This window comes from Physcomitrium patens, chromosome 10 (genome assembly GCF_059467195.1).
Source record: "Physcomitrium patens ecotype Gransden chromosome 10, ASM5946719v1, whole genome shotgun sequence".
Lineage (NCBI taxonomy): Eukaryota > Viridiplantae > Streptophyta > Bryopsida > Funariales > Funariaceae > Physcomitrium > Physcomitrium patens.
Window position 1 is genome coordinate 10,976,386 of NC_143419.1, and position 21,545 is coordinate 10,997,930.

The 21,545-nt window shown below is 39.9% G+C and overlaps 2 protein-coding genes across 11 annotated transcripts; both read right to left on the reverse strand.

The window, feature by feature from the left end:
* Positions 1-2,702: 2,702 nt before the first annotated feature.
* LOC112287855 (uncharacterized) lies at positions 2,703-7,019 on the reverse strand. The gene is made up of 2 exons (XM_024531398.3): positions 3,424-7,019; positions 2,703-3,154 (listed from the first exon to the last, which is right to left on the reverse strand). The coding sequence occupies exons 1-2, from the start codon at positions 5,926-5,928 to the stop codon at positions 2,978-2,980; spliced, it is 2,682 nt and encodes an 893-aa protein (XP_024387166.1). The 5' UTR covers positions 5,929-7,019; the 3' UTR covers positions 2,703-2,977.
* An 8,114-nt stretch (positions 7,020-15,133) lies between these two features.
* LOC112287878 (nicotinamide adenine dinucleotide transporter 1, chloroplastic) lies at positions 15,134-20,273 on the reverse strand. Of its 10 annotated transcripts, none has more exons than XR_016505148.1 (13): positions 19,996-20,200; positions 19,633-19,727; positions 19,143-19,235; positions 18,643-18,749; positions 18,259-18,322; positions 17,972-18,087; positions 17,696-17,790; positions 17,350-17,438; positions 17,066-17,160; positions 16,649-16,880; positions 16,434-16,473; positions 15,825-15,990; positions 15,134-15,404 (listed from the first exon to the last, which is right to left on the reverse strand). XR_016505148.1 is itself a non-coding variant. In XM_073536643.2 (11 exons), the coding sequence occupies exons 2-11, from the start codon at positions 19,685-19,687 to the stop codon at positions 15,980-15,982; spliced, it is 957 nt and encodes a 318-aa protein (XP_073392744.1). In that variant the 5' UTR covers positions 19,688-19,763; positions 19,996-20,166; the 3' UTR covers positions 15,898-15,979. The 10 variants fall into 10 exon arrangements, 4 of the variants coding, with proteins under 4 accessions (XP_073392744.1, XP_073392743.1, XP_073392745.1 ...); XR_016505152.1 differs by having other exon boundaries at positions 16,649-16,872; positions 19,996-20,197; XR_012218328.2 differs by having other exon boundaries at positions 19,633-19,763; positions 19,996-20,174.
* Between the last annotated feature and the right edge of the window lie 1,272 nt (positions 20,274-21,545).

Here is a 21,545-nt window from a genome sequence, read left to right on the forward strand (position 1 = left end):
TGAATAAAATTTCTTTATTCAAGACACCACTTCATATCTAGTGATTCTTAAACAACCATATATTACTACTATGATATTGGAAACTAAAGTATTGGATGATGGATTAGCATATGCTTGTATCATAAGCTTAGATGGTAAGAAAGCAATACAATTCCTAATTGTACATGCTAACCATAAATATAATTAAAATTATCTATATAATGGTTAATTATCAAGAATTAATGAAGAATTTAAGGATTTTTATAGAATACTATTATAGAATGGAAATATATATATAATTTAATGACCTACAAAAATAAAAGAAAAAAGATAAAAAAAATCTAAAAAAGACTTAAAAAGAATAGGTGTATTTGATAAAGATGATAAGATACATGTGTATATATAGAGATAGGTTTAGAAGATTTTTTGGAAGAACTTATAAAATTCAAATAAAGAAATGAAGATCAAGTGATGCAGATATATTTAAAAAAAAACTCTACTCAACCATACATGTATTTCAAGATTATGAAGCTAAAGTTGAAACTAGGTACAAGACTTAAGATTAAAAAATAATACTTGTAGCAATACCATTGGCTATTGATTTCAACTACTAAGTCCAAAAAGCTTTAAAAATGTAATTGTCATTTTACTTATTCTATAAATTCCTTTCAAAATAAACCTATATAGGAGAATTTGAACATAGGAAAAGACTAAGCGCATGAACTTTACCTATTAGGGTCACACGATTAACTATATTCCAAACCACTAAAACACCAAGAAACACTACAATGCTTCTTTCCAGTAACAATACTCCTTCATGAACTAATAACAACAATATGTAACCTTGCACTCTTAAAAGACTGCTCAAAACTCATAAATTCCATCCAACACTAGAAATAATAGACTTCACTCCAATCAATCTGGATTCACAAAATTTCTGTAATCATAGACTTCTTCTATCCAAAATACATACAACTCTCAATAAACAACAATCACAATCTTCCATCCATAATCAATCTTCCAATAACTTCTCATATAATTCAATCACATAATACTCCAATTACATAATCAATAACTCATAAATCAATCTCTGATTTATTCCATAGATTCACTTCTCATCATTCAAAAAATTATCCATTACTCTTCAACAACAAAGAAAACAAAGAAAACAAAGAGAACAAAGAGGTAGCACCAAGCTTAACCCTGGCTCATGACTATCACAGTCTAGCCCCCAATAAACTTCTACAACTCCTATATAATTGCTATTGATTTCCAGATCCTAACCGTAATCCTATAATAACCGCTTCTAATAACTAAATCAACAATCTATCCTCCTGAACTGACTATTCTATGGACTATTAATCTATTTTACCAATATCTTACAAAAACGAATTAATATCTATTCTACAAAAAGAAAAGAATTTAAGAAATCTTAAATGGATTTGCAATAAATTTATTAAAATTACATTCAAAGAATTAAAAATAAGATCTTCAAATTTTCTTCTATTTGTTGAAGTAGAACAATTTAAAAACATATTAAGTGCACATAGAAAGGCTTTTGTTTTTGAATTCTTAGAAATTGGATGTGTGGATTTAAGTGTTGTAGCACCAATGATCATATGTTTAGCACACGCGCACAAAAAATTATTATTATTAATTATTAATTATGATTTTTTTAATATATAGAAATCATTTTTCTAAAAGAAAAAAATATATGTGCATGAAGATGTAAAGCTACAAGTGAGGGAATGAAGCAAGCCACGTTCTGATTATGGAAATCATAGAATCTTTGTTAGTTCTTTAGGATTGATTTTAATACTAATGCTGCTCAAACTTTGACTTCAATATATCTGCATTGAATGATACAGTGTTTAATAATTTTGTTATAAAAATGACATTTTCAAATTACTAAAACTTCAAAAGAAATAACTTCCGGTGATTTTTCATTATTTTTTTTTAATGAAACTCATCAGTTACACCGACGTTACAGAAGTTGCTTTGGCTTCTACTGTTAGATGTGATGATTAATTTTGTTATCTGCAGTATTTCAATGAAACTGAGCCAAATGTGATATACAGTGTTCAGAAGAAGCATTGATTAATTTACTATTGCTGTTACCAATTGAATTAAGGATATCATGCTGACAATCTCAGTCACATTTAGAACTACTCAACTATCAAGTACTAATTACAATCTTGATACAGTTAATCTGAAAAAAAGAAGAAAAAAGAAAAAAAAAAGCGGCATAATTTGGAATAGACTAATATCATGTTACTTGTGGCTCAATTGTTGAGTAAAGCAGCAAATTCTAGAAGGAACCCACATCATGTTATTTGTGGTTTAACGGAAAAATACAGCACCAAAATCTAGAAGAGATCCATGTCATAATTTTTAGTGGTTAAACCTTTAGATGGATCCTACACGGAAGCTTAACAGATAATTTAACTGAGACTATGTGCTCTGGACCTGGCACCAGTTCACAGGCTATTTGTCCGGGTAGATTGGAATGTTAACATGGTTTGCTAAGTGAGAGCCTTTTAGCTAAACAATGCAGATAATTGTGATGAACACATGCAGTGGTGCCATTGTTTGTGCACCTGCAGTTTCCTTCGGCACAAAAGAAAAATAGAGCAGTTTTTTGGAAGTTCACAACATTCATTATATACACAAGATAAGGCACAACACAATCTCCACAACAGAAACGCAAAATCAGAGAGATACGATTGTAAACCGCTAACCTTCCTGAAGAAGGGTAGAATTTATTTTGGTTCATAAGTTCCTGCTTATCGTACAAAACCTGCAGAGTTACCCCTTAGAGTTGTAACCAACCAAGTTTAGTCCACCATACGCATACAACAGCAAAAGGATCTGTAGGATCGTCTAGAGTTAACGTTGAGTTTCCACCATTACCGACCTGAAGCTCGTCAGAACCTTTTATACCTGAAACTGTTCAGTTTTGATCGAGTTCTCACTGAGCAGTCCTATTGATACCCCTTAACTAAACAACACAATGGAGATTATTATTTTCCCCGTCTACACCCAGGTCAAGCTGCGACCTCGAAGAGCCACGAGAATGCCCTGGGGTACGTGTACCAGGCCTACATGATGATGCTCCTGGAGTACTGTTGTATCGACGCTTCTTACATGTTCTTGGGCCAACGTGGGCAACACCAGCCTGCAGTTCACAGATCACAGTTTCATAGGTTAGCAACAGAACATGACACAACTCTCATGTGCAAGGAAAGTAGTGATACAGAACTAGTTGTAGTAAACAAATCACTGCGTAACATTGAATGCCAGTACTCAAACCGTTGGTGACATTGAATACCCAAGCGAACGGTAGCCTCATGCCCAACTTATCAGATTCCAAATTAATAAAACACGTGGAAAGTCGAAGTGAAAACATCATTGAGAGTGGATAATGCTTGAAGCTGGAGTAGGTACCTGGAAGTGCAGAGAAGGGGGCAAATCCATCGACTGCATCTCCTTCTGCTCCATGCCTCTTAGCTCGCGCAACTGCTGAGCAATCTCTTGAATGAGTTTCATCTCTCCATTCTCTCTTCTCAGAGAGTCAATTGTCTGCTTCATCAGATACCTATCAGCCTCCAAAGCTTTAAGACGATCCGTCAACTTTTCAACCTGTTCTTCCACTGTAGACCTAGAATTCTCGTTTCTACGCAAGGTGGAGATGCGCAAAGTCTCATGCTGAGTTCTATTCATATCTCTCCACTGGGTCACAAAGCCCAAGTCTTCATCTGCTTGTGGGAAGGCTGAGGCATCACTCAAAAATTGTGCATCTTGTTCTTCCTTGTTTCGTGTATTCTCTTCTTCAAAATCAAGATTATCTGGCTTCCCTAGGCGGTCTGAAATAGGAGAACGTATCTCTAGACTAGCCCTACTGCCTGCAACCCATAGGCCAAACCTTGATGGAGCTTCGTGAAGGTGGTTTTGCACCTCATAAACATCATGCACGAACAAAGCTTCGTCAGTAAGCTCTTCTGATCTCTCAGCGTTGGCATACAATTCCCCATCGTCATTACTGCCTTTGCCATCACTTTCAGAATTGAAACTGTACTGCTGCGAGTATATCCGGTGATCTTTCCCGCCTTGGAAAGGGGTTCTGAACTCTTTATCAGCGGAATCTCCGTCCACGAACAGTCTTCGCGGAAGTGAGTCATCTCTTCCAAGTCCCTCTGAACTTCCTGAAGTCACTGAAGCAGAGCTGCTTTCAACTTGACCAGTATCCTTGAATCTAATATTTTCCTCTCCACTTATACTTGTCGACCTAGCATGCAGCGCAGCATGTCTCCCTCGTTGCTGTTGAAGTTGCTCTTCCAAATTCTTCACATACTCCAACACTGACAACCTCTTCTCTTCTATACGCCTGTTTTCTTTCGCTAGACTCTCTAATTCTTGAGAACCACGAACACTCCACCTTCTCTTCAAACTCAAAAGACTAACAAATTCAGGCTTTTTATCATGTTTTTCATCATCTTTTATCAAAGTCTTCTCAGTCTGCTTCTTAACGGCTGCAAAGAAATGAGTTGGAAGACTGCTCTTACGGTTGCCAGACACAGGTTCATCCGCGACCTTTCCATCATCCCTTAGCAAGGCTTCTTCGTTCCTCTCCTCAACTGTCATAAGGGAAGTTGAGGGACCCATTTCATGGCTGGCAAGCACAGGTTCATCAGTAGTTATACCAGTATCCTTGGCCTTCGCGGACGCCCGCTCGGTCTGCTTCTTATGGGACATGGAGGAGGGAATCGCCAAACCAATCTCACGACCTGAACTGGTCGCATCCAACCCTAATGAACTTTTATGGTTAACCTGATCCAGTATTGGGAGGCTTTCAGCTCTAAGAGGGATTTTCGACATCGCTTTATGGATCTCATTAGCAAAACTCGCTGACTCCACAAACGCGCTCGCAGGTTCAGGAATACCCTTCCCAAGCAGAGCAGTCAGGAGCTGACTCTTAGTTTTGTTCAGTCTGTCAAGGAATTCAGTTTCCTCCTCCTTTGCAAGTCTTGAATTGGAGATGACTCTGTCGGTCGTTACAAGCTCGGCTCGTTCATGATCTCCTCCATCTCTTTCAGCCGAGTCCATATCTTCCATCAATAGGGCTTCTAATTTCTCCTTATATAGCTGCATTTCGTCTTCCAGCGCAAGTCGTTCTTCCTCGCGTTTTGCAAGAATTTCTTTCAAAACCTCAATTGCCTCCTGGTCGTACATGGCCTTCTCCATAACCATCCGCTGAAACTGTCGAGACTCCATCTGAATAGCTGCTTTCTCTTCTTGTAACCTGGAGATCATGGCAAGAGCTTCACTTGCAGCTGTTGCAGAAGAGTTCCTTTCCTCTTCCAACTCACTGTAAAGAGCAGCCATGGCTTCGCGCTCTGCTTGCAGAGCTTGCAGCGCCTCCTGATCCTTCGCATGATTCTCCCTGTTCGCATCCTCTTGAATCCGATCATTGGAATCTTCCTTCACTTGTTCGGGTGGAGGAACGGTTGTCTCGTCAGACGCCGCCCCTTCTTGTTCATCTTCAGGAGGCACCTCCAACAATGGCTTGTCAGACGTGCTCTCGGATAAAGCAGAGTCTGCAGACAAATCTGAGGACTTATTGAGATCGGCATCTCTCAAGAAATCATCGCTGTCACGGATATCGCTCAATCCCACTTCACTTGCAATAGGAGCACTAATCGGCTTTGACCGCGGAATTACGAAATCTTTTAGGGGTGTCTTGACTGCATTTTCCAATGGCTCTTTCTGAAGATGCGTACAGCAAGTGCAAGGAATGTGGAATCCAGACAGTCTAATGAAGGAGTTAATACAAAAGTTAAGGACCGCGCATAGGAGGACTGATAAGGTTACGAACACTTCTACAGAAGCAACCAGCAGTGCAGTTGCACTCCAATGTAATGCTGCGTCATGCTGTAGGCTTCCCCATGCCATTTCCACACCGCTACAAGGCTCTCACGATAGCATAAAACCTCTGTCAAGTAGCTCATAAGAGACAATTATACGCCCAACGCAATCCATCCGCACAACCTTCTAGTTCCCCATACGCTTGTTCCCTTTCTTGAATGTACCAAACACTACGCATTCGATGCATCCAAGGCCGTCAAGACAATGTTGTCTGTACTCGATCCGAAAGAACTGCACACTATATACAATAAACGATCCACGGTTGCGACACAATCTCCAAAATTTCGATCAGGAGAAAACACAGACAGAGGTCCAGTGCATCTTAGCAGCAGACACTCGCAATAGTACGCTGAGCCTTGTGAAGGCTTACATTATCTACAACCCCCAATAAACTTGGTACTCTTGCTTCACAAGATCCAATTATTCAAACTTCTATCCGAACACCCTAAACTGTGACCGCTTCCACGGTCTAACCACGAGAGCAGAGCCGATCTCCGTAACGCTACACTCAAAATCACTTCCAAAGCTTCGCCAGAGGTGTGAATACTTTACAAATCCTTCACGTACTCGATGCGTACTGAGAAAGAACACCACAACAACGGCGGCAGCAGCAGCAGCAGCAACAAGAACAACGACAAAATCCCACAAGTGATCTTTTTCAAATCAACAACACATATAACGTTTCGCTTCTAAGCAGGAAGCGCTTATTCACTGCTCCAAAATTGAAGCTCCACTTAAACTACCTACGATTACGATCACCAACCCCCAGAGCCGGAGCACCTAACTCTGAGACAATGGACGTCTGTTATTCACACTCAATTTATCTCAATCGCCTTTCCCTGAATCCCTCTGTCTCCCTCGGGCCCTCTACCCTCCAATCAATCGACACGCTCTCCAATTGATACACCAGATCTACACGATAGCTACCATCCAAATCCATTAGCAACAAAGTGAGAAAGCAAACAACCACCTAGTGGGGGATATGTACTTGCACGCGGCGTCGCAAGGCCTCTCAACCTTGTCAACCAGGCGCACAAGAATGGTTGTCCCTCGCAGCGCCAGATGCCAGAGGTCGAGGGAAAAAAGTGTCGAAGGCGGACTAATTCAATCACTCTCCCATCGACAATGATGATGAGATCGCGTCGCAACTCACGGACGAATGATCAATCTGACGAAATGGGGCAGAAACTCCCCGTTACAGGATCGGGGATAGGGCCTTTAAAGCGTGGAGGTGCCAGCGCAATCCTTGGTAACGAAAAAAAATGCTTGCAACGCCAGCTCCGAATCTAACATCCCTCTCTGCCACCGACGACGACGACGACGACCTCGTCAAGTCCGACTGTACGTTGATGAACGTCGTCGCATGCCTCTCTGTTCATGGACGCCAGGAAGCAGGCGAAGCGGACCGATTCAATCGCTGCCCAGTTTAAAAAAAAAAAAAAAAAAAAAAAAAACAGACATAAACACGTGCGGTATTTTCGTCGGATTCACCAGTTGGAGGTATTGTCTAAGAAAAACTCTTCTGCTCACTAGAATTTTCACAGCTGGATTTTGGGCAACGGGGAAACCAACCCCAAATCCCTCGCGTCATGTAGAATGACCTGCTGTCGACAGAAAATTCCAATCAGCACGTAGTGGGTGTAGTTTTAAGAGGCTTCCCAACTCATTCACCGCCTGGATCTGAATTGCTTTTTTCGTTTTTTCCGGGCCCACAAGAGACTGAATAACCTAGTTGGATTCCATGGACGCCGGAGGTCTTGATGCGGCGAACCAACCCGGTTCCGGGTCTGCTAACAACCCAACTCTTGTCAGGCGCCTTTGTGAGAGAGTTGTCTCCTAGTTTTGTGCCTCACCCACTCATTCCCGATGCGCTAAAGAAAGTGGAGCTCGTTTTATCGTCGCTCTCCGATGCGTCCAACTCCGCCACTGCACTCCGACGCTGGCTTCCTACTGGCTCTCGCTGTTCCCATGTTCACAGCCCCGTCGCTGATGCGCAGTCTGCTTCCCATTGGTTTCCCTACCTTCCAAAGCAGCCGAACCAGGCCCCGCGAAACTCTCAGGATAGGGATTCCAGCCAACGGCGAACAGATTCTCTCACTCTCTCTCTCTCTCGCATCCTATTGGCTGTTTTGTGTGGGTGTATGTGTGGGTGTGTTTCCACGCGGTTTGGTAAAACATCCATGTAACAGACCTGTCAAAAATCGTTTCCCCGTTTCATTAATTTCAGACCAAGCTTGCTGATTAGTCGTAACGACCGCCTACATCGGTCGCTCCCAGCCATTCGGCAGCCAACCCCGGAGCAGAACAAGGTTAAGCAGTTCTTGACTGCAATCTCCCGTGCTGATTCTTCAACCCTTTTCCCTGCCGTGACACTTTTGATTCACCTAAATCGCTCAAACAAGGTAACGACATTTGGGTCAGTCAGACCTGTTCCGCTCGTCACGACGAACCCAGGCCATCTCTCTCCCTCTCTTTCACTTTCTTCAGGATGGACGAAATCGTCAGTCACTACAAGAGCGTCAACAGTTGCTTTGCTTTCATGGGGCAGCTTTTTTCTGATCCCAGCAAATTCTCACGCTCACGTTGATTTGATGGTGTTCTGTGATAGTGGTGTGTGTGATTTGTACAGTACCCTCATCTGCTTCTCCTCCAGCCCTCGTGAGCAAGCCAGCCAGCCCAGCCCAGGCATCTTGACCCCTCCTGGAGAACAGTCTTGCAAGGGCTTGTTCAATTCTAGGATGTCACTTCCCCGTAAGCAAGCTAGCTGCGCCCATTTGTCTTCGCCGCAGGGCCCTCAAGGGTTCAACGAGTTGCGCTGGAATCGTCGTACTGCAGCCAAATCTATTGACCAAGTCGAGAACTCATCGCCACTTCAGCTGTATTCCATCACACTCGGACCCCCCGATTTCCCTATTGATTCAAGATTTTTGTTTCTTTTTTTGGGTCTTCTTCTTATCCTTAAGGGTTTTTGGTTTTTCCCCCCAATATTGAGCCTGTTCGACAATTTGCACTTGGGGAGGGGGTGGGGGGAGTAGGGGCGATGGTTGCGTGACAACCATACGATGCGGTGTGCTTCGAATGCTTCCGCGAGTGGGTGCCACGCCCAAGACGCCATCATACGATATCCCACTGGACCAAACTGCATTTCTCTCTGGGTTTGCAAATTCCAATGCATGCAAAAAGAGTTGCCTCCGAGAAATGCTTCGGGGGTGGGGGGGAGAGGATCAAAAAACAAGTAGCAGGGAACTTGCTGCTCTACGACACGGTTTTTGGCGACTGGCAAGGGGACCTGGTTGTGAGGAGAGCTTTGTAACTGGGGCAGGTCGGTGGTGATTGCCGTAGACTTCGAACCACAAACACAGCATGATACATGAATCCACGCCGTGGTTAAAATCAGACACTCACTGTGCAGCATCAGCAGCATCAGCTTTGCGCAATGCGACACCTCGAAAACCACGCTCACACAACCACAACAATCCCTCGAAGCATTCGGCATCCAAGCAACAACAACAACAACAATTGGCATTGCACTGTATCCAACTTAGACCCACGCCTGCGATATTAAAAGAAAAAAAACTAATACAACATTCTCGATTCCTCGGGGTCCAAAAATCCACAAAGGACGGCAGCAACAGCGTTCTGGTGAAAGGAGATGTAGTAGAAGAAGAAGATGATGAATTTTCAAAAAAGGGGAGCTGCCTCGTGGACTCCGTCGTGGGGAACACATGGCTGGGAACGCACAAGACATTTTTGAGATCTTGTGAGATAAACCGAAGGAAAAGGAAAAGGAAATAAATAAATAAATAAAGTGAGAAGAATGGTATGCTAGCTCGGTGAGAGGTGTTGTGCACCATTATAGAACCTTTTTGTATTGCTTTTTGAGGATCATGTCTTGAAGTACCCAATTGTTCAAATTTCAATGAAGGTGATCTTCAACTTTTCTTTTCATCTTTAAAATATGTTTGTTTAGTAGTGTAATCAAAAGATTAACTTGTTGGGAATGACATCCATGTCCAAAAGTATTTCAAGGCTATTTGAACGCATGTCATTGATTTAGAAGCAAATCTCTTCTTCTTTTTTATATCCCTAACTCCTTTGAATCCTTCATAATTTCATTTTTCTTGATATTGATGCATACATATCTTAAAACTCTTTACTCTTTTTTTACAAACCAACTTTGAAGGAGATTACATTATGTTTTTATGATTTTGAAACACAACATTCTTCGAAGCATGGAATTATGGTGTATGTGTGTTGTGAATAGCACATTGGAATTCCAACTAGCTTATCATAAGTTAAGATTCCAATAAGAGTGGATTATTGAACAAGAGTCCCCTTACATGATCACTTGAGTTTTAAAGTTTTTATACTCCATCTATCTATTGTGTTGAATAATGGTGAATAGTGCTTGAGGAGGATTTGATACTATGCAAGGCAGTCAACAAAATGTGATTCAATTGCAATGTTTGACCTCATCTCCCATTCAAGAATAGCATCGTATTGAAAACAAAATGTGGGGTAGTCCACACCAACACACATTCATTGGATGAGGAATATTTCTCGTATTTCACTTGTAACGTGAAGACAAGATGGATATTTGTGGTGTATGTTTTCTTAATAAATAAATAAGTAAGATATATATATATATGCATGCATCAAAACTGATCTTGCACTGACTCTAGTCATGAATTGAATGATAAAATGGAAATGTGGGTGAGACTGCATTATTTGATTCTTCAGTTCCTTTGATGTCAAAATATAAAAAACAACCAAAACACAAGTCTTCGCTTCATTGACGTAAAATATATTCTTCTTTTAAAGATTTTTAGTGAAATTTAAACAGTATTTTATAAGCTTTTACACATTCAAGATTATTTTTGAAAAAGAATCAAATAAATAAATAAATAAATACTAAGCATAAGTAATTTCGGAATAAAAACTTCTAGATGCACATATTTGATTTTACAAATATTTGTGTAATAGATTTATTTACTTATTTCAAAACATAAAAAATCAGATAATGGTACATATTAAAATTTACTATCATATATTTATTTATTTCTAATTGTGAAAAATTAACAATAACTTTTATCAAAATCTTGTTACATTATCAATTAACCTAAAAAAACAAAAGAAGAAAGCATTTATAAAAAAATATATGTAATCATACCAGTATAATCTATTTTCATTGTCATTACCTGGAAATATTCAATATAAATATTTTATATTCATCTTCACAATCAATTTAAACTTTCCTATGTTTCTTTGTTCAAAACACATGGTTGTATTGATCACAAAAAAGCAATGAGTTACTTGTTCCATGAACAAAATAAACAAAGAAGACATAAGTTAATGAACAAATGTAAAAGTAGAAGGGAATTTGCCCGGCTTGTGCTTATGCAATTATTTATAAAATGAATTTGAGAAAGTGGTTTTTTGTGAGGTGAATTTTGGCGTGTCTCAATGGAGTGAATAAGGAGCTCTTTGAAGGAATGCTTTAATTTACATTATTTTTTATATGAATTTATTTTAAGATATGGTAGTTATTTATTGTTATTGTTACTTTTCCATAACACTTTTCAAAGTAAATAGCAATAGTCTATGAGGTCCAGTCAAAATAAAAGTGATTGAAAAATGGGTCAGAATTCATCTTCTGTGGGATCAACATGTTCATGTGGAAGATTGCAAAATAATTGTTTGGAGAATTATATACTCTGTATTGAAATAAGGGGTGCTATAGAATTCAGAAATAAATCAAAGACAAACATTAATGGTCCTTACAAAGGGTAGATTATGGAACAAGGGGATAAGATGTTTTAAAACATAAAGGAATCAACATTGAGAACAAGTTTATGGGACCTCATTCCAAAAGTATTCCAAGAAGGGTAAATATAATCATAGTGATATATAAGCATTTTTTATTTTATTTTTTTGTCATGAAGGTAGTTATGGCATTCTATGACTAGAATGTTTTTTCTTTTATATATCAACTAGAAAATAAATTATGAAGAATTGTTATATTTTTATGCTAATTCTTTTTAACATTTTGAGATCAAAATTTTGATTTTTCTTGTCAATCAGATTTAGATATTCAAGAACATGCAAGCCAAATTCACATTCAGCATCATTATTCTACATAATCTATTGCGTTCAGTGATATTATTGAATAAATATAGTTTTTTCTGCTTTGATAAGAGCATGAAAAGACTTGATATTGAATCTTGTTTGATAATTATACCTATCAAAAAATATCACATAGAATTTAACATGATTTTCCTTCACAGTTTTACAATTGTAATTCTGATTTCTTAAAATTCCAAACTATTATAAATTCAATTGAATAAATAAGAAACTATTTTTTTGTATTGAGTATTTGTGAGTTCGATATATTTTTGTAATTTACACACAAAAAATGATATCCCAAAAATAAAACCACGCATCAATTAACTAAAAATCGAATGAAATTCAGATTGTTTTTTCTTCTTTTTTTCCTTTTTTTTTTTTTTTTTTTTTTTTGTAGGATTTACTGACTTGATTTTTGTTTGCTAGGCTTATGGAAATTTCAATTAAAGATAATTCAAGTGTACATTTCCCCCCATTGATGTCACTTTTAGATACTGTTAACAACTAGAAAAAATTGCATGATACTTCCTTAAAATTGCATGAAAAAGGAGAATTGAAGATGGGAAATGAATGTATAAGATCCAAGGTTTAGTTAGATTTAAGCAAACATGACGTGGGTGCACAAAAGAGTGAAAGGAAGGAGCACAAGATGGATCAACATTCCTGTTATTGATTCATTAATAATCTATTTTATAAATAAAATCAAATTATTTGTATTTTTTATTTTATTCATTTATTTAGCTCTTATTTAGGGGTTTTAGCTACACCTAAATGGAACATATTAGATGGGCCTTTTTAAATTTCTCGTTTAACATATATATATATATATATATATGTGTGTGTGTGTGTGTGTGTGTGTGTATCAAAAAATGAAAAATTAATTCAATTTTAATATACTTATATTATTAAAAAATCATATTTTGCATTATCTTAAATGAATATACTGAATTTTGGGGTTTTTAAAAAATCCAAATTTACATTTTTGATCTGGAATATTAAATTCAGGAAGAGAGGCATTGGAAAAATTAAATCGAAATATAGGAAAAATATAAATTTAAAAGACTTTGGGTAAGAATAAGAAAATGTCTTAATAAACATGGAAGACAATAAGTAACATGTATATATTTTGACAATGTCAGTTGTTCATTACAAAAATGAACCTCAACATTTTCTATAGGAAATTCATCCAAGGTTAATTCACTCCATACCAACCTTATTCATATACCATATTTGCATTCAACAACAAAAATTTAACACAATTAGAATATAGGACAAAAAGAAAAAAGAAAAAAATAAAAAATAAAAAAAAGGGAAGAAGAAGAAGAAGAAGAAGAAGTATATAGACACTCATGACAAAAGCTTCCCTAATTTTATAAGTAAACAAAGAATGACCCCCTCCCCCCCAAAAAAAGAAAAAAAAAAGAAAAAAACAAAAGACATAATATCATGTCTAAAATGGGAAAGAAAATTCACATGTTCTTACGAAGGATCACACGCTACTCCCTCTACATCCATCCATGTGATTGCATCCAATAATGGGTCAGCCTGATACTTTCATTCATCCATTCAACGGCACCGACCCCGCTCGCCCTCACTCAAGCCAGTGCCGAAGAAAAGTGTCGGTGGCCGGAAGCCGCCGCCAATGTGAGCCCGCAGGCTCCGATCCACAGACCCACCGACGGCGAACGCATCACTTGAAATCTTGCAATGAAATCGTGAGGGCGATCGTCTGATTCCAAGCCCCTCCAGTCGGCAGCAGTCTCCACGCCGGTGCACCCAGTATCGCTTTGGAAACTCCGCCGCGACGAGGATTTTACCACCGAACCATCTCGGCGCGGAGAGCTGCAGGCAAGGATTCATACCCCTCTACGTGTTATTTTCATGTAGGAGCTCGGGCACTGGCTGGGAAAATCTACTCCTGCCCAGGTTTGTGTTGCCTTCCTTCGTCTTGCTAGGAGCTGGTGCGTAGCCCTCAGACACGGCGATGGGTGGCAAACCTTCATGCAGTGTTGGTGGGTCTTAACAGTGTGTGATTTGGGTGTCAGTGGGTTTGGATTGACTGCAAGTGATCGCACAGTTAGACGCGTAGAATGGCTACATGGAGTACATCTCCGTTGACAAGATGTTTTGTAAACTGTACTGTCTTCATTCCACAGCGAGGACGTCGTGCCTGATACAGGTTACGCTTTTTTCAACGCTTTCTGCACAAGATTTTGCAGTCTTGATTGTGATGCTTCTTACTCGTTTGGCAGGACGCTTTTTTCTTTTGTTTAGACCTAAAATGAACCGTAAGTGGGTTTTTTTACGCTGAAGCTGTTGGGAATCTTAGTTCCCTTATAACGTCGAATTGCTCTAGCATCTGTGGACTCGCAGTGTTTTTTTTTACAGCCATGCCGAATATTTCAGACTATCTGGCTGACAGCGAGCTCTTGCGCCGAAGTTTTCTTTCCCCCATCCCCAGCTGCACACTGCCAGATGGTAATATGGTTTATCGAAACAATTAAGACACCGATTACGATCTCCGACAGTAGATTACCGAGGCGAGGTGGTGGGAGTTGCTACTTTTGGGGACGTTCGTATGTGTATGTCTAACCCAAGAAATTCGTAATTCAAACAGTCAAGAAATGCGAGTTTGGGTCTATTGTTGCTCAAAGAGTTGTTGAAGAGATTGCTAAGAGCTTGAAGAACCTCTCAAGTAACTGTCAGGAGGATGATGTGGAATGGCCATCTTCAAAGTAGTCGTCCGGAGTTGAGCAGGCAGCAGAGCGTAACCAGGCACAGATTTCCGGAGATGGCAGATCCATCATTCCTTTATCAATGGGTGCAGCTCTTCCATCAGTGGCGCGTTTGCAGCACATGTCTATGAATTGAAGCGGGGAACTTGTCTGGTGGCGAATTCTGATTCGGCCATTCTGTTTCCAACCAAGTCAGTGCACAAGGCGAAGCTCTGGCCTGACGTATGAAGGCTTTGAATGTGCGTATTCATGTGCACGTTGTGATTCCTGGTACAAACGACAATATAGCTCAGTGGAAATGCTTGTACGTTGCAACGAAAGATAATGCCGAGAACCGTGAGTGTATGTTTGAAAGGCATAGTTTGCTTCGTGCATCGGAGTTTCAATCTAGTGCACCAAAAAGCGAATTTGGTTTATGGGGCACCATTGAATTGTCATGTATTCCTGTATAACTCAAGGTTGTTCCGGTGCTGTGCAGACATTAAGCTGCCTGTTCATAAAATTGACTGCTTGTACATCACTGGATGTGGCAAGCTTTCTGAACAGCTAATAATACTACCGGAATATATTGGACACACAAACAGTGACCTTCCTAACTTGAATTTCGTGTCTTTATCGCAATTTTACTCGGCAGATCCATAGCAACTGCAAGGCAGAGCAACACATCAAAGATGGTCACTGCGTAATTACACATTTGTGCGGAATAATCCTGTATCAGTTCCATGTTTACTGGAAAAGACAACTAAATTTGGGAAGGAGGCAAACATGGCGCTAGCACTCCAAGTTCCCAACAGTTCTACAAATCACAAGCAAGCAAGTCCATCGCAGTCACCATATGTGATTACACTTAAAAACGCATTGGTAGATTCTGTCCATAAACAAGGGCATTGAGATCGCTAGCGATTACAAATCACCCTAAAAATCAGTTACGAACTGATCCAAGCTATTGAGCAGTATCTCTCAGCGTGACGATGTTAGCAATTTAACGTAACCACATACCAGAACCATATGAACGTCCATATACGTTAAAGCAAAATACACGGGAGTCCTTGAAGATGTGCTTACTTTGAATCAGGATCTTAGGGTTCTCAGCATAACCCAGCCTCACGGCTGATCGGCAGCATTCATAGATCTTCACTTTTGCTGTGGCAGACTTGTGCAAATAAATTTCACTTTTCAGTCTGGGCGCCCGTGTGCAGCTAACAGGACCAAACTTACATCTAGCCGGGTCCTGCATCCAATTGATTGCTATTTGAATATTAAGTAGCATGTGCAGTAATGAAGAGAAAGTTACCAATGTACTTAACAAAAAAAATCTCACGCAGGCACATCAAGAGAGGTGCTGTTCTATTGGTACAATTGACCTAATCCAAGTCAAAAGGAATGTCGTCATTACCAAAGTCAAGAAATCTCATATCATCTACGTTCCCACAGAAGATACTAACACTACGAGATTGTGCACCATGTAGGCTCATTACTGGACCATTAGCCCCGATAGTAAATGCTAAATAACAATCTAAATTAGTCAGTCAAGCGACAGTCGCTAAAGGTGAAGAGCAGATGCGACCTAGCGTTCACTCTGATCGCTTCTGAAAATAACCTGGAACAATGAAATGCTAGTTATAGAAGACACAAAACTTAGGTCTCTGCAAATCAAGTTGAGTGCCCGACAACCTCTTCCAAATTTGGTACTCATTTCAGCTTCCCAACAAGTCTGTAAGTCAAAGTCAGGCAACCAGAAACTGCGAGTTAATGTCTTACGGAAGTCAAACTGCACAAATCAGACTGTCCCCATTCTGGAAGCACCACAATCGCTGAAATGACCTGGAACAATCAATGCGTCTAAAGAATGGATTCTTTACAAGTCCTTTTCCGTGTGATTCCTGTACCTGTTTGATGCTTCACAGGAAATAATGTGTGAAGATGCCTCAAAATTAGCTCAAAGCTTGTGAAGGTGATGACTGCTGCAGGAGTAGTTCTCATCAAATTGGTCGCGCATCCCCGATAAAATCCTTTAACTCCTTCCTCAATAGATATTTTCCTGATACAGTCCACAACTCCTGTATACCTTATGTGCACACCTTTTGAATAGCCTTGTTCTTGGAGTCTTGACCTAACCACCTGCCACCATATTCAGCCTCGCATCTGTACCTCACATGCAACTACAGAGAGGAAATATACAACCAGTACATTGAGAACAATCATATCGAAGTGCAAAATTATCAAGAATAACCGAACACTAAGCGTTCACCAGTTTCTTAAGGAACAGAAGAAAAAAAATTCAATGAACAGGTGAGAATCTGCACCTCATGAGGGTAGGTAAGAGTGGAAGCTGTCACTTTTGAGAGTGAAGATGCAATTGCTACGTTACGAGTGCTCAATGCCTCTACTGTTGTCCCATCTACACAAAATTACTAGCACTGATTAGCGAAATCGAAGCTCCTAATCGATGGAAATGCCATAACCAGGTCTTAACGTTGTCTTGATCTCCTCCTGAGCACGGTCAAGGCATAGGTCCGCGTAATCGAAGCCAAACATCTCCTCACCAAAGCATGAATCTTTATAAACTGAGCACGAAATAAAGACATACCTTTCTGAGCAAAGTATTCTTTCAAATACTCGTAAACAGGGAATTGTATAGCTACATGACTAATTCCTGCCAAAGCTGGCACTATCCCACTGCTCCAGCAAAATAACATGACATTGTTAGTGTCACACATCTCAAAGAGATATTTATTAAAGGAAAAAAAAAATCAGACTACCCGACAAAAAGGTGAAAGAAAACGGTTACGCCATATCATGATTCGTTTTCTGTGCCATATGTCTTGTGCGACTGATTCATATTTGTAAAAAATTAAGGTTATACAACCAGTTGAAACATATCAAGATTGAGAAACTAAAATGTCTTGTGTTTGAAAAGAAGGCATCAAGTGCACCTGTACAACCCTCGAAATCCCTCCTCGGCTAATATTCGATTGAGAGCAGAAAATGTACCCTTGTAGGGCACTATGTCTGTTCTCAAGCGTTGCGTCTGCAAACAAATCAATTAAATAAGTTGGCAACAGGCAACTGAAGTATGCTTTTCATAAATTTTATTAGAAAAACGAGAAACAAAATCCACGTCCTTCAACCTCTCAACTACATCCATACAAAGATAAGCGATTCTAAAAGTAGCAACAGCACAACAGAGTGAAAATGGGAAAAGAACGCACCTGAAGTCGGGTTTTCACCACCCATAACGGGTTCGTAACCAAAATAGTGGCTGTTCCAGCTCCCGCAGCAGCCGCAACATGGGCAGCAGGGGTCATCTTGTGGTCACTTGTGTGAGCTGCACCCACAGACTAACTGAGTGGAAGTGTTCATGCGGCATACAAAATCCCATAAATCTTAACACAATCCCATTATAAGGGAGGCCTAGCCAAGAACACAACCGAGCGTCAACCAGAGTGAGATAACACAGATTTTGCATCGAAGTAAGCTTATTATTAACGTCACTCACCAAGATTATGGTGTGCCTCACTTTGCAGTATCCTTTTCAGCTGCTCATAAGTTGTGAAATAAACCTGCCAGCAAAGAGAGACAGAAAGAGGGAGTGTGAGATCTGTTACAAAACAACGATTTCAGAAAAGTAGACACATAGAAGGCGCCTAATACTAACATAAACCCAGTGGACATACAAACTATCAAGTTGCTTGGCCATCCATAGACAGAAATGAATTTATTGAAAACCAAACTAAAGTTAGAATCTCTTACTGATCTAAAAAGAAAACACTTGTGAATAAAACTCATGCGAACGGTTTAGGACGTGCTAAAAGTATGCGCCTAGTATAGCAGTGATGTATCGTACTCATTTAGAAGAAAAAGAAAGTAGAGAGAGAGAGACCGCCCAGTTCGGAAGCAAAGCCACCATAGTTGGTGAAAGACCACGGTATAGACCCCTAACACCCTCCTCCCTAAAAATGGTCGACAGGCTTCCGATTATTAACCCGCCTGTAGCACGTCACAGTTAAGTTTGTCAATAGTCCCTGGTGTAAAGGCGATTCACAAACAAATGATTACCCCCTACGTCAACGTGCCTCTTTCCACTCAGGCTCGTTAGCAAGTTAAGAGGTGATGCCATCACTAGCAAAGATACCGAATTCTCGTTCCATTCACACCTCGTAAGTATCACCCCAATTTTTTCCCTGATCCAGACAGAGAGGTTTGGAAGAAAGAAGATGAAAGAATAGAAAAATACAAATGAAAAGCGACAGAAAAAACACAATGTGTAGTCTTTACACAATATTGATCACCTCTCTGTAGAGGTCGAAATTGGATAACTTGAATTTCAACACCTTTGCCTACGAGCTAGACCGACGTAAGAATGACAGTCATAGAAAGTACCTTTCAGACCAACCTCGGAGACTGTAGGCCGATAAACTTGTAATCGAGTTTTCACCACATCGAGCGGGCAGACAAAAGTGGCGGCAATGGCTCCTGCAATCATCCACACACAGATGATTACATTTCTAATACTGAAGGCTCTTGAAGTTTTCTGCCCTGGGCAGAAGTAACCTCCACAGCTGACCCCAGTTCAAAATAGAGAATCTATACTTGTAACACACCATGCTGAGTCCGATCAAATTCTCAAACAGAAATTCCTCCAACACAGCAGCACTGGCTTAACACAAAAAAAGAGAGGATACCAATATCGCCCAATTAACCACATCCTCTGTGGCTCATTATGCGGTGCGTAACAAGAAAAAAGAAAAAAGAAAAAATCCAGACCAAAAACATCCCAAAAACGAAAAGCACTGACATGTCAATTGACGTTTACAAAACATAATATTTTTAAATAAAATAAGTTTTAAAAAAAAATAAAAATGGCACGCACCTGCACCAGCCCCTGCCGCGGCATTGAAAATCTTGGACCGCTGCTCCTCTGGCATGGTGCCCAACAGCAAATTCCTCTCACAGCAGCTCCCAAACCTTGATCCACTAGGCGTTTGTCCCACATATCATTCGCTGCAGCACTCTTCCACTCAGCGACACAAAAGCCATACACCCATCAACCCACAAACCCTAAAACGCCTATCACCCAGCTGCACCCAACGTTTTACAATTCCCAGGGCCACGACACCATTGATATATATATAAATATATATATATGTATTACCCTGATCGCTTCAACGCACACAACACGACTCCAACATCGACGCACCCAACAAGCGCAATAACCCAGAGAAATTGCCAATACCGATAGAGACGAATTGTGGGTCGGTGCAGGGGGGCGGTAGAGCAGGGGAAGCTAGTGGATGGGTATGCGAGAGCAGCACCAGCAGCACCAACACCAACAGCACCAGCATTCGTTACACTAATCAATAGAGAGTCGTCGGGTCTTGCCTGCGATCCATCATCCCCAGAGGAGACGTAATCCTGAACGGGACCTGATTTCAGTCGATCGCGGTTCGGCCTATTGTTAGGGCAGAGGAGGAGGAGGCCTTGTGGCCTTGTGGGTGTCCCGCCAGATGTCGTTCCCACGCGGTGTCCCCATGGCTTCTCAACGGGTGGCGCCAATTTTGTCGCCTCGACGCTAGATTCCGTCCGCTTTCGTCTCCCCCCCTCCTTCGACGTCGCCTTGCTCGTCCCTTTTCGTCTGCCATCCCGCTTTCGACGGACGCCGCCCTTCGTCGACGTCGCGGCTGGTGCTGTTGGTGTTGGTGTTGGTCCTGCTGGTGCAACGTGGTGCTGTTGGCGTCCGTCCGTCCATCTATCTGTTCGTTATCTCGTTCATTCGTTCGTTCGTTCGTCCGTCCGCTGCGAAACCCTAATCTCGTCCGCGTCAGTGGGTGTCCAAAACTGGCTTGGTTGCGTGATCCATCTGTTCCAGATATTGTGCGGTCGTCAAGTCGCTTCTTCGAGTTTTGTTTTTTCAGTTTGTTTGCATTCATGATTATGTGTTTTTGCTAAGGAACGTGTTTCTTTCTATTTTCATTATGACAAAGGTATTCTTTGCATTTCTTGGTATTAATGAAATGCGATACTTTTAGGGATTCAGATATATAGTGTTCTTCTAATATGTACAGTAATTGTAACCCAATTTTAGATATACTATCTTTTAATTCCTAAGCAAACAATTTTAATAGTTGAAGGATGATAAGTAGAAAACCAAAGGTAGGAAGAATAGTCTAAGGAATGATTTGTCAAAAACAATAACTTAAAACAATGTGATATTTGAAAAACATGTGTGTAATAAAGATTACAAATTGCTGATGCCACCATGAATAGCGTTTGGAACCCTATGGGTGCAATAGAATAGCTTAACAAAGAGTACTAGCTGGAACAACACATATTAATTTTTAAAAAATAAAATGATGTAATCAAGATTAAATTCTATGTGTTATATTTTTTAAAAAAAGAAGAAGATTACAACCATGTAATTTCTTTCTTGTTTCTTGTTTCTTCTTAGAATATGTAATGATTAATATATATTCAAGCAACATCTACCTTCTTAAAACCCAAATGTTAAAATCATTAGAACATTGTTTATAAATTTGTAATTTCATGAGACATATGAAAAAAAATAAAAAATAAAATAAAAGTAATTATTGTCAAAAAATTATATTTTGCCCATAAATTTGACATTGTCAATACTACTATAGCCAAGATAACAAGTTAAAAATATGAAATGGTGATATACAAAAGAATGATGTATTATCAACAAAAACTTAAAAATTAATTGATAAAAGATAGATAATTAATTTTTATTTTTAGTATTTAAGAAACAAATTTTCACTTATATTTGGA